The 13,097-nt window shown below is 56.1% G+C and overlaps 1 protein-coding gene across 6 annotated transcripts in view; it reads right to left on the bottom strand.

The window, feature by feature from the left end:
- Positions 1–12,419, bottom strand: part of LOC100661118 (integrin beta-7) — a 37,840-nt gene extending 25,421 nt beyond the window's left edge. The window contains exons 1-3 of one of the 6 annotated variants that reach the window (XM_064284169.1): positions 12,305–12,419; positions 11,489–11,555; positions 6,887–7,218 (exon numbers count right to left, since the gene is read on the bottom strand). In XM_064284169.1, coding sequence (XP_064140239.1) covers positions 6,887–7,070 — 184 coding nt within the window. In that variant the 5' untranslated portion in view covers positions 7,071–7,218; positions 11,489–11,555; positions 12,305–12,419. Of the gene's footprint in view, positions 1–225; positions 1,290–6,886; positions 7,219–11,488; positions 11,567–12,304 lie in introns of those variants that run through there. The other 5 variants (XM_064284170.1, XM_064284173.1, XM_064284171.1 and 2 more) reach the window with 5 other exon arrangements.
- Between the last annotated feature and the right edge of the window lie 678 nt (positions 12,420–13,097).

Here is a 13,097-nt window from a genome sequence, read left to right as displayed (position 1 = left end):
CCCACCATAAAAACCACACACACTCCAAACACTATTGCACACACCCAAAAGAGTCGCTGAGGCCCCCACGTTTAAAGGGCCAGTACCCCACTTTCCCACACCCGCCCCTCACATTTAAAGGGCCAGTATCTCCGCTTGTACCCCAGTTCTACCCGTTGCCCACGGAAAGAGTGAACCCCTGCCTCTCCTGCACCCCACACCCCATCGCCTGTCTCCGGTACCTACATTGCAGACTGGCGGGTTGCGGCCAGGCAAAAGGCTCAAGTCCGGCGAAACAGGAGCTGCCGGTGGCTCTGCGCAGCAAGCCGGCCCCGGGCCCCGCCGCGCCGTACAGTCGTCGCGGGCCCGGGGCAAACGTTTCCATGCAGTCGTACATGGCGACCCGGCTTAGAGGGAAGCTGGGTGCTAGGAACACCAAGGGCCCGCAGCCGACTCCCCCTCCTCCCCTGGCGGCGCCCCGCTCCTGGAGGGGGGAGGGGGAGGGCTAGCACTCGGCGCCGGTCTGCATGGGAGGTAAGGGCTGGGCGGGGAAGAGGGGGATCCCCAGCAGGGAAAAGGGACTGGGTGGGGCGCGAAGCCGGGGCTGCCGCTACAGCTGCGGTCCGGTTCACTCTGGGCGCCTCAACAGCCAGCACTGGGGAGACCTTTTGTAAAAGCGAAGCCCGGAGGGGTGGGGGGTGGGGCTTGGAGAGCGGAGAGGGCCGGGCACCAAGATGATCAGAGCTGGGAGTGGAGCGCACACACTTACACATACATACAATTCGCTGCGCGGCGCGCGAGCTTGCTTAGACAAACATTCGTGCATGCGTTTATCTTGGCAGGCACCACGCAATTGCAAGCATGCGATAGTGCACATATATGCCTGCATGCACCTTAAATCATATATGCATACGCGTGTGTGCAAGCACACCTAGCTCGAGAGAACGGTTGCAAGCCATCTCTCTCCAGAGCCCGAAGGCTTTGCACGCATCTGCACTTAGGCGCGTGCCCTGGTCGAGGATGGGGGAAGGAGTGGAGGAACCAAGCACACGCATTTCCTTTTCATAGAGTTCTACCCCTCTCGCCCGCCAACACTCCCTCTTTCACACAAGTCAATACAGGCAGGCGTGTCAAGTATGATTGGGGAGAGGAGAACGTGGCGGTCCCCTGCGCGCGGCAGTCCTCTAGTGCCTGGGGACCTGAGCTACCTACACGCCCATCCCTCTCTCATTCCCAGGCCTGGCTCCTCCTTCTCCCTACGAGCGCGCGCTTGAGGCCAAACAGTACATTCCTGCGGCTCAGCGCGCGCAGCCTCCTCCTTCCTTCCCGTCCTCCCCACCCCCGGTCCAAGGGCCGGAGCGCGCTCCCGCCGTGAACTCTCCGGGAACCCCCCTCGGGGCGGGTGGCCGGGCGCGCTCACCTCCTCCTGACCCGGCCCCGCCCCACCCCGCCCAGGCCGTCGCCAGCGCTGCCGCGGAGTCCCCCCGCCCCCTCCAGCTCGGCCCAGAGTCTACCCCTCCTAGCCGAAGCTGTGCTCCCTCCGCCGCGTCCCGGGCCGCCTCCCTCCAAGTCTTCGAAGCGCCATCCCACGACTGACGCTCCCTAGCGCCTCAAATGCCTCTCTCACTGCCTCTTCCTCGAATCTTATACTTCACTTTCATACCATTAAACTACCCCCAAAACTGTCCCTTCAGTGCCAAGTGAGCCTCGGACGAAACTGCCCTCCAGAGTGCCAAGAGTTTCTACTACGCCAGTTGCCCCCAAAGTGCCAAGTGCCCCCTCGGCAATAACAGCACTTCTGTCCTCAGGGTTATTAAATACCCGCACCACAGGCAACAACTGCCCCTCTTCCCCTTCAGCGCCGCGCCACACTTAAAACTTAGTGCCCCTCAAATCTCCAAGGACCGCTTCACTGTTCCCCGGGTTGCCCCTTCCGGGCACTGAGCGCCCTCGCTCGGCGGAGGGGGTGAGGGGGGCGGGGGTTTGGCCACGTCATGAGTTTGCCCGTGCCGGGCCGAAGCGGGGGCCCTAGCCCGGGGACAGCGCCAGCGGCGGCGACTCCCGGAAACCACCCCCTCCCCCGCACCCCACCCGCCGTCCTCCCGGCCGCCCGGCGGGCCTGCCCAGCCGGCTCTGTCAGCGCCGCTCGCACGGGGAGCGTCGGGGGAGCGGGAACGGGAGCGGCGCCCGGCCCAGCCCCTTCCCCCGCCCGGCGGCGGTGGCTGGGCCAGGGCGGGGCGCACTTTTCTAAGAATCTGTTGTACCGGGCGGGGGGCACATTGGGGTGCTGCAGGAGTGGGGGGCCAGTTTGGAAGAATAAAGAGCAGGAAGGGGTGCCAGAGTAGGGAGGAAGGCGGGCGAGGAGGAGGGGCCCGGGTGGCTGCCGGGGACTGAGAGGTGGCAGGGCTGGGGGGCAGGGCTGGGAAGGAAGGCCGGGCTTGCGGATGGGGGGGACGCGGGGTGGCAGGGCTGACTGTGGGGTTTGAAGCAGGGATGGAGAGGGAATGCAGTGTTCTTTTCAAACCTGAGTGAGCTCTCGTTCTTGCCCCTGAGCCCCAAATACCCCACTTCGGAATCCAGCCCCCCCCCCAAAAAAAGGGGGTGATACATTTCTGAACTGGAATTTGGCCAGTGGCAACAACATAAATACGAAATGGAGAGCACCCCAAAAACAAAGGCGAATGAGCCCTGATTAGTCAACTTCAGGCTGTCAGTCAGTCTCCCCCCCACCTTCCCCCTCCGAAATCTGAAAGATCCCAATTAAGTCAGGCCTGCCTGGTTGGTAATTAGAACCAGAAGTGGCCAGGCCACACGGAGGAGGGTTGGGAGTAGGGCACAGGAGGAGTAGGGGGAGGGCTCCAGGAAGCCATGAGTCCTCAGTGGCCCCCCTTTCTTTTTACCAGATGCACCCCACTCCTCATCACCCATCTGTGTGCGCTTCCCAGGCATCGCAGGGAGAAGGGGGCTTTTGGGATTATGCATTAGGGTGTCTGGCCCACCCTTCCCATCAACTCCAAGTCCAAGTTCTAGACAGACTTAGTACAACCTCGGGGAGAATATAAGAGGATGGGGGGAATCTGGTGCCCCCACTTTTCCCCAAAGTCCCCCCAGCCCTTATTGCAGCAATTAGACCCATTAGCCTTCTAGCATTTCATGGGAACCAGATGTTCTCCGCCAGTCTGGTGGGAGTATAAGGGGGGGCTGCTGCCTGACTCACCCCCTTCCCTATGATCCCCACCACCAAGGAGCACCCCCACCTCCAGTAAGAGCCTCACAAAGGCAAGGTCCCAGAGGCAAACAGGACTGTACCCCTCCCCACCAACAAGGCTATTAGCTAGCACTCAGAGTCTTGCACCGTCAACCTTCAGAGTCCCTACCACCCTGGCAAGGATGAGTCTGGCCAGCGAGGGACTGTGGGGGAGAGACAACTAACTCCTTATGCCCCCCTTTCTGAATAGGGCTTAAGGATAACTGGCTCTGAATTCCTTTAGCTAAATTCTCCTTTTCTTACAAAACCCTCACTCAAAAATTGAAGAGTGGGCATTTCAAAGCAAAGCAGGCCCTGCCTGCCTCAAAGGGTAAATCCTAACTTTGGAGTCCCACCTGAAGGGTGGATAGCCCAGGGCTATGGGAGGGGTCTCTGGAGGAGGGGACAGCAGAAGCAGGGGGGGAGTAGGGAGGTGTGAATGGAGGACGGGGCCCAAAGCAGGGATGTGAGGAGCACTGGGTAGGATGGGGGCTGGGACCGGGTAGGGGGCCAGGAGAGGGGGGTGCAGCCTGGGCCCCAGTGGCGGCGGCTTGCCCAGCTCCCCCCGCCGGAGAGGTTTCCTGTTGCAATCAAAGCCCCGTTTGTGTCGGCCTAGAGCTGGAGCTGGAGGAGGAGAGAGCAGGGGAGGGGAGGGGAAAGGAGGCAGTAGGCTGGGGTTTTTTCCTAGAGAAGGCCTCACTGCCGCTGTTTGCCACCCCTACCCGCCTGCTTGTTCTCCTTGCCTCTCCCAGCATCTGGGTTCTCCCTGTGTCTGCGCCTTTTGGCCTGTGTATCTCTCCCTCATCTTGTTTCGGTCTGTGAGTCTCTCTTTTTCAGTTTTCTTAAAGTAGGACTCTTTCTTTCCTTGTGCCAGCCTGTCCTCAGTTTCTCCATGTGACTTAATGTAGTGAAATCAGAGCTGTGTGCTTGTCCCATACACACAGTCCGATGGCTGGGGCACCATCACCAGGGACAAAGGACAAACTGAGCCAGGTCCTCAGAACCACAGCTATCTCCTCGAAAGGAGGAGAGCAAGGCTTCCTTTCCCTCCTATCACACTCCGTTCCCCTGTACTTTTGATAAAGTAAACATACAACATACTAGTGTTCACGTGGAGATACGGGGACACAGACACCAAGGTTTCATGTACACACACACACCCCTCTGCTTTCTCATGCACACAGGCCTGTGCTTGCCTGGCCAGGACATGCTCTCCTCACCTCTCCCTTCCTCCTCTGCATGGTTCTGAGATGCCTGCCTCACCCACTCCGGCCCCTGGAGAGCCCCAAGAGGTGGGGCAGGACTGCTTTTCTCAACAAGGAGATCCCTGAGGTGCCAGGGACCCAGCAATAGAATCTAGGAGCCAATCCCAGGGAGAAGTTCCAGGCTCCTTCTCAGACTACTCTGCCTCTCATAGAATAAGAAACACAGGGTGATGAGAGAGACACAGACCCTAGGTGAGTATGGCTTTGGCATCAGACGTAAGCTTCTAATGCCTCTCCATTGGCTGGTGCGAGGCGAAAAGGGACTGCAGGTCAGAGAAATGAGCAACAGCACCCTCTCACTCTGGCTACCCTGACTTTGGGAGATTACCCAAACTCCAGAATCCCTCCCCCCTCCTCTGCCTCCCTCTCTACTACCACAAAGCACTGCATGCCCCACCCCCTCCAAACATGTCCCACCCCCTCCAAGCCTTCTGGGCCAAAGCCTCCCCTTCCTCCCTACCCCAACACTGCCTCTCTGCCCAGGCCTGTTCCCCTCTGCCAGCCGCACCCTCCCCAGCTACCTGCCCTAGTTCTGGCTCCTCCCTCAGATTTCTCCTCGCAGCCCCCCTCCTTCAGGGCAGCCTTTGGGGATGGACCCCTTCCCTCCCTTAACCTCACTTTGAACCCTGACCTAGATGTCAACATGTCCAGGGCACAGGGGCACAAGGAGAACTTTGCTGGGGACTGACTATTGGCTCTCAGGATTTTCCCCAGCCATTCCCACCCCACTACCATTCTTGTTCTCTTCTCCCTCCTAACTTCAGCTCCTTTAGTTGCCTCTCCCAGAACCTAGGAGAAATCAAGTCCCAAGAGACTGAGTTATATGGTTCCCTGCAAGAAGTATATTCATGTGGGGAGAGTGGTTCCATCCCACCTCCCCAGGCCCCTGGGACAGACTCATGGAGGTGAAAAAGGGGTAGGGAGAAGCCCAGCTGGGGCTTCCAAAAAGGGGGTCTTTGTGCTCTCTTGCTCACCTGCATGCCCCCCAAATAACCCCTGTTGGACTACAGACATGCCACTGGCAGGCCTCACCGAACACCAGACACACCATCAGCAGCCCTATTAAATACCTCCTTACTCCTCACACTGACTCTTTGTTGCACACACAGGAATTTTGTATATGAACAGAGTCTCAGGAAGATGTCGTGCATACACACTGCACGTGGTCTTCCCACATTCGCACACATGTGCTTACAAACACACACACCTTCTCCAGATGAGCACATTCTTTCCAGTGGAGCTGCCAGCCTAGTCTAGTTACCCCCTTGCACACACACACACACACACACACACACCCCGAGTGCCCCCCTCTTGAAGGCAGGGTCCCTTCTCTTCCACTTCTTTCCTTAAGTTTGTGGAGCAATAAAGGATATGTCTTTTCTCTTTTTATCTTTTCATCTCTGTCTCTGTCTCTCTAGAACTGTTACTCTCTCTCAATTTCTTTTCCAGTCACTTTCCCTTCTTTTCAAGTGAGGCCTTCTCTTCAACAGCTGACATGCTGACCCTTTACCCCACTAAACCTAGCATGCCAGCCCCCCAGGCCATTGGCTCCCCCACCAGTAATGGCCTGGCTAGGAGGAATAACTATAAAGTGAGAGGAGAGGGGACCCAGAGGAGGAGAAGCTCAAGCTTTGCCTGGCTGTCAGCACTCAAAGGCTTAGCCCAAAGAGGGCAGGCTTGGGGAACAAGTAGGGATCTGCACGGTGCGTGGGCAATATGCCAGACCTGGAGGGAGAGGAGGAGTCCAGAACCCACATGACTGGAAGAGAAGATGCTTCTGGAATACCCTCTCCACCTCCCCAGATTACTTGTGGCGTAAGAGCCATCTTCTTTGCGACTGTTTGCATCCTTCCCAGAACCAAGCAGGAGAGTCTCCTGAGCCCACACATCTTTAGACACCTAGCACTAGATTTCTTCTTTTTTGCAACCTCCTCCTAATTCAGAACAATTTCACCTCTTAATCACAGAGCCACCTGACTGGCCTCCAGACTCTTCTACTTCCCAGTCCAGCTTCCCCCACCTGCCACTGCATGCAGACAGCAGCCTCAGACTTCACCAGACCCGCCCTTGGCTGCCCGCGCAAAGGTGTTCTCCTCTGCGAGTTGACTGACTCAGTAAGAAATGTCAGCCTTCAGCCAGCTACACTTTCTAGATCCCCAATTTTAGGCCTGCCACTTCCTCATCCTATTTGAACAGGAGACCTCACATTTGCAAATACTTCGTTTGCTCCATCCCACTGCCGTCCAAACCCCCTCATTACCACCACTGCCACCTTCTACATTAGATCAAACCCTGCCTTCTTTCCTAATTGGGGTGCCAATTTTCTGTATCACCCACCCTCCAAGTGCCCTCCTGTTTCCACTTGCCCTCATCTCCCAAGATCCCTGAGACTCACACAGAGAGGCCATCTCCTTGGGGAGGTCAGGCTGGCCCAGGCCCCGGAAGCTAGGGCTCAGCATCTCGAATGGTGGAGACCCTCTGAGTGCTCCTGGGAAGGCAAAGGGGAAGCCAGCCCCTGGGTAGCCAGATCCAGGCCCCAGGGCACTAGTTGTAAAAAGTCGCTCCTTATTGGTGGCCATGGCAGCAGCGGTGTGTGAAGCTGAGTCCCCTGGGGTCTGCGGTGGGTAGGGGTGATCTTCAGCCACAGCCCCCGCCCATACCCACTGCCCCAGCTTGGGAGGCTCCGTGCCCGCCCTGCCTGGCCTGCTCACTGGGGCTCCAAGAGTCCTAGGAAGAAACAGAAAAAGGGGGAGTAAGAGAATGGTCACTTTGAGGTTCCAACTGACCCCTCTCTCAGTTGAAGCCTTGTCCCTCTGTGCTACTCCTGTTTGTTCTGCTCAGGCTCAGGGGCATGGTAGAGGGGTAAAAGAGGCAGGGCAGGGGGCTATGCAGCTCAGAGAAACTCTCCAGATTAGCTCCAGGAAGTGTAAACTGAGGTTCAGAGGTGAATAATGGTCTGAGGACTCCTAGGCTGAGAAGCGGCCACTTATTACGCACCCACTGTATGCTGGGCACTTGATAAGCACCCACTGTATGCCGGGCACTGGGCTGGACATTTGATTTAAGCTTCACATGAATCCTGTGAAATAGGAACTATGATTCCCATTTTTGCAGGCCAGGAAACTATGGTTAAATGGCTGGGTTACGGTCACATGGCTGTAAGCGGTGGGTGGTGGAGCCAAGATTCAAACTCTCTACCACCCTGGAGATACATACATATATATATAGGTAAAGCACCTGGCTGCTCACTGAAAGGTTGGAGGTTCGAACCCACCCAGTGGCTCCGAGGGAGGAAGACCTAGTGATATGCTCTGATAAGATAACACCCCAGAAAACCCTGTGGGCAATTCTATTCCATCACACGGTGTTGCTATGAATCTGAATCTATTTGATGACACTAACAACAACTGCATACATTTATACATACATCTGTTGTAACTTTGGGGCCCTTTAACTCCTGGGAAAGAACTATAGTGTAATGTTTAGGAGCACAAATTCTACAGCCAGACTATTTGAATTGCTATCCCCACCACTTGCTAGCTGTGGGACCCTGAGCCTGTTACTGAAATTCTCTGGGCCTCGGTTTCCTCATATGTAAAACATGAATAGTAATAATAGAGCCCAGGTCATAAGATTATTGTTAAGATTAAATAATCTATGGGAAGTGTTCAGGATAAAGTAGGGCACATTCTAAATGCTATATAAACCAGTTGCCATGGGGTCAACACTGACTCATAATGACCCCATGTGTGTCAGAGTAGAGCTATGCTACACAGGGTTTTCAATGGCTGATTTTTTTGAAGTAGATTGCCAGGCCTTTCTTCTGAGGCACTTCTGGGTGGACTCGAACTTCCAACCTTTCAGTTAGCAGATGAGCACATTAACTGTTTGCACCAAATTAGCGCCAAATGCTATATAAGTATCTCATATTATTTTTCTTTGTACCTTCTCTTTTTCCATAAACCAAAAACCCACTGCCGTTGAGTCGATTCCGACTCATAGCGACCCTATAGGACAGAGTAGAACTGCCCCATAGAGTTTCCAAGGAGCGCCTGGCGGATTCAAACTGCCGACCTTTTGGTTAGCAACCGTAGCACTTAACCACCACGCCACCAGGGTTTCCTTATCTCTTTTACTTAGCCTTTCCTTCTGTCTTCCTCAATACTTCCAATTTCCCCTCCCAGTTCTTCTCTGTCTCCAGTTATCCCTCATTTCCTAACCACTTTTGCACCCTGTCCTTCAATTCCACAGACACTGATAAACCTCCACTCTGTACCCGGTGCAATGCCGGGGAGCTCCTCTCCTTGTCTTCTACATAATTTGTTTCTCCATCTCCTTTTCTCTTTCTTTTCTGGGCTCCCTGCTTCTGAAAGCCCTCTCTGCATCTTCCCCTACCTCAGATGTAGCCTGTTCCCTAAGACGAGATTTTTAACTGGAGCCCAGGAGAGAAGAAGCCAAAGAGCAGAAATGAGAATCCTTGGGCCAGGCTGATGGTTCCTCTCTTGATACTAACTGCAAAAGGCTGACTTTCCTAGGAGCCCCAGAGCTACTCACATCTTTGGGGAGTTACTGGGCCTGGAAGAGAGAGTCACCAGGGCCTGGGCACCTCCTTCACCAGCCAGAATCTTAACAGGCTGACATGAAGAAGGGTAGAGGACAACAGAGAGCGAAACACATAGACACTACCGAGTGGGCAGGCCCAGAGGTAGGTGACGGGTATTTCTGTATCTCTTTCCATCAGTATTTACTTCTAGAATCAATAGTTCTCAGTCTTTGTACCTCCCCCTCGTCCCCCTTTTTCTTCTTTTTCTTTTCTATGCCCCATCTACCTTGGCCTTCAAGACCGAGGTTAAATTGCTATGGTGGTTGCTGGAACTTAGACCTTAACACCACTACCTCTCACTCAGCCCCAAAGCATGAAGCATCCCCTGCCCCTTACCAGGCACTACCCATCTGCCCAGCACGCTCAGCTTCTTTAGCCCATTGTCTCCCCAGGCCCTAAAAGTCTGAACTTCAAGCCCCTAAGGTCCTTCTCTTTTTCTTTCCCCTACTCCCTAAAGTCCTGCCCCTGATAGAACCCAGGTGGAGCCAGGAGTCCGGGGCCCCTGAGGCCCCTGGGCCATAGCTCAACAGGCCAACAGGCTGGGCCACATTCCAGGTAGATTAACCCCTCCAATGCCAAGGGTGAGAAGCTACTAGAGGCCCCCCCTCCCACCCATATTCCCCAGACTCAGCTTAGCCTGGGAGCCTGGCTCTGTTCTGGCCCTGATTGTCTTGCCTCTCACCTGAGATGGGATACAAAGATCTAAGGGTGGGGCAGGAGGACTTCATGGGCAGGGGGGGAGGGGGGATCCCAGACAGGGATGCTCAGACTTTTGGTCCTCATCAGGTAATGAAACTCATAAAAGAGCCAAGGGCAGGCCACCTCTCCCTGGCTTCCTCCTATTTTGCCTCAGGGAGGGACTTGGGAGTTGAATGAAGAGAGGAAGGGGGCAGAGATTCATCCCACCTTTGAGCCTCAATTTCTCTGCCTAGGCTAGGAAGGGAAGGGGAGGGTCTCAAGTGTGGTGTGGAGGAAGGGACCAGGAATTGAAGACATTGGTGCAGAGTGCAAAATGAAATCCTAAACTAGGGACCCAGATACCTTAGTTCTTTGGGGAACGTGTAGAAGGGAGAGAACGCTTCTTTCTTCTAGAGATGGCACCTCAGATGGGGTGGGGGGTCATTAGGGAGAAGGGGCTCTTACAGAGCTGCTTCTCTTAGAGCTGAGGTGGAGCTGAGGGGAGGGCATGGATGAAGGGGGCTGCCGGATGGAGGGGGGGCATCTCCCTACCGCCCTGCCCGCTCCAGAGCCTGGAACAAAGCCTCTCTTGTCGGCTGCTCTCCACCCGCTGCCCCCCTCCCCTCTGTATAAACACGACCACCTTTTTCCATGACCCCATCCCTAGCCTGGGCGGAGAACCCAGGCATCCTCTGCTCTAGCCTGGGCCCCCAGCCTGCTCCCCAGGAGGCAGCGGTGGCAGCCTGGGTTTCCTTGGCCTTGTGCCACTCCTGGGGGAGTCCAGACCCTTGAGTCTCCACCTCTCATCCCCAGGTGCCCTCCCTCCACCCCACTGGCCCCAGGGAGGGGCACTGCCCAGGAGGAAGGCAGGCAATGCCAGTGGAATGTGTGTGGGCATCGGAGGGCACGGGCAGGGTGGGGCAGAGGGGGAACTGGAGGTGCCAGTTAGGTGGCTTTCTGAGCCAGGGGTGGGGGTGTGCCAGGTTGGGGGGCGTGCCCTGTGCTGCCTGCCAGGCTCTGAGCCACAGCCTGTGTGTGTCTGTGTATGTGTGTGTGTGTCTATTTGGGAAGGGATACCCCAGCACCCTGCACACACTCCCCCCATGCCCCTCCCCCATCCTCATCTCTTCTTTTCTTGCCTTAAGGATGTGGGGTGCTGGTAGGGGCGGATTATCCATAGGTAAGGTAAGCACGGTGCTTACGTTGCTTACCAGATCATCTGTAGTGAACAATTTTACATTTTGTCACCACATCAAAGAGTCTGCTTCTAAGTATGGCTGGCATCTGTCTCTCTCCCAACCCCACAGCACCTTCCTACAGAATCAAAACCTCTTTCTAAATTTACAATCCCTGACAGGGCAGATGGCTCAATAAGCAAGGTAAGCAACAGCTTACTTGTACTTACTAATCAGCAGTGAACAATTTCACATGGGTTTCACCATATCTTTCACTATAGATGATCTCGTAAGCAAGGTAAGCACTGTGCTTACTCTGCCTATTGGATAATCTGCCCCTAGTTACTGGCTGTGATCCTCAACTTCAACTCAGCATCAGAGGAGTGACAGTGAGGGCAGAAGTTTGGGACTTGAGGACTGGGATTTCAGCTGCCTTGGACACGGGCCTTGAAGGGACACAGTCACCTCTGCTACTTGCCCTATAGACCCTTTTTCCAACGCCCCTGTATCCCCTCAGGCCACCAACCATACACACTCTTACCTTCTGGCCACCTGCAGAGATTCCCTCCTACATACTGGGTCAGGTTGAGGGGACTGGGCTGTAACTGCTAAAGACAGAGGCAGTGTCAGTCAGCTTCCAGGACTAGGACTCCTGGGTCCATGTCCCATTGTCTGTTGTCTTCCTGCTCTTCCTTTGTTCCATTTGGGCTCCCCTCAAGAATACTGCAGAGGAGTCCCCCACTTTGTCTGGAAGGAGCCAGGACTCACACTTATGGTTGGGGATATGTCAGAAGGAACCTTGGACTGGTGTTCCAAGGACACTTCACAGACCCCCTATTCTATCCACTTGTCCCTCCAAATTTCTGGACCCAGAGGGCCGGGATCATTTGCCAAGGACCCTTCTCTTGCCCTTCCAAGGTCCAAGCTGTGCCATTCCACTTGGACTAGTTTGGACCATAAAATCCACCCCTCAGAGCTTCCCAGGGAAGCCTCAGAGAGGGCAGTCCAGTCCCTCCCCACAGGGGGACCCCCTCCTTCTCTCAGGCTCCAAACACAAAAGTAGGAGAAATGCTCCCGGGCTGAAGACCCTTCCCCAGATGCCCTCCCACGCTGCTTACCAAAATGAAGGGTAGATAACCAAGCCCATCCCCAGACTCTCTAAAAAAGCTTCCCTATTCCCTTCGCACACCGGGGCTGACCCCCAAGTCTGGGCAGGAAGCCCCCTCAAGCCCTGCGAATACCCTAACAAGACCAGAGGGAACGACCCGGGTCCGCAGCGCTCCCTCGCCCATCCCACCGCTCCGGAGGACCCAGGCGTCCGAGCGGGCAGACAAGCCTGCTTCCCCGCCTGACTCACCTGGAGGGGGAGGGAGGGGGAAGGAAGGCCGAGGAGCCCCGAGGTCCCGGCGTCAGGCGGTCGCAGGATGGAGCGTCGCAGTGTCAGGGGCTCGTGGTAATGGGGGTTGGGGGGCGGGGGGGCAAGGCTCTAGGCTGGGACTGTCCCGGGGCCTCTAGGAGCCCGCCTGCCCACGTGACCGCCCCAAAATATCCGACACATTTTCTCCCAAACCGCACTCTGACTCTGCAGGCGGGGACACGGAAAATATTTTCTTTCTTTTTCTCCCTCCCCACCCCCCACCTCCCTCCCTGCCCGGCTCCCTCCTCCCCCTCCCGCCCTTGCTCCTCCCTCCCCTGCCGCCTGCCCCTGCCCGGCTCCCTCTTCGGTGCCCTGGGGCTAGGAGGCGAGGGGGGGTAGGAGGGGGGTTGGGCGGGGCGGCCCAGGACGCCTGGGTCTCTGCCCCTCCCATTTGCTGGGCTTCCTTGGCTCCATCCCCAGAGAGGCCGGGCAAGGCTGGCAGAGTAGGTCAGTGTCCTGGTCTCCATGATGCCACCCTTTCTCCTTAACACTTTTCCCCATCCTGCTATTTAGGGGGACTGGCTAAGTTGTCTCTGGCCAGGCTGTGGTTGGGTGATGCCAGTCCCTCCTACCTCTCCAGGGCAGGCAGTGGGGGCTGCACCCATGCCCTTCCAGGGGTGGAGTGATGGGGCAGGGGTATGGCACAGCAGATGCCATTGTCCTTACCCTTTGCTTAGCCTTCACTGCAGGTAAAAGTAGTCTCTCATTTCCCTTGCCTATGCCAGAGGGTTCT

The sequence above is a fragment of the Loxodonta africana genome, chromosome 4 (genome assembly GCF_030014295.1).
Source record: "Loxodonta africana isolate mLoxAfr1 chromosome 4, mLoxAfr1.hap2, whole genome shotgun sequence".
In the NCBI taxonomy this organism is placed as follows: Eukaryota; Metazoa; Chordata; class Mammalia; order Proboscidea; family Elephantidae; genus Loxodonta; species Loxodonta africana.
This window is presented reverse-complemented; position numbering and strand designations above follow the sequence as displayed.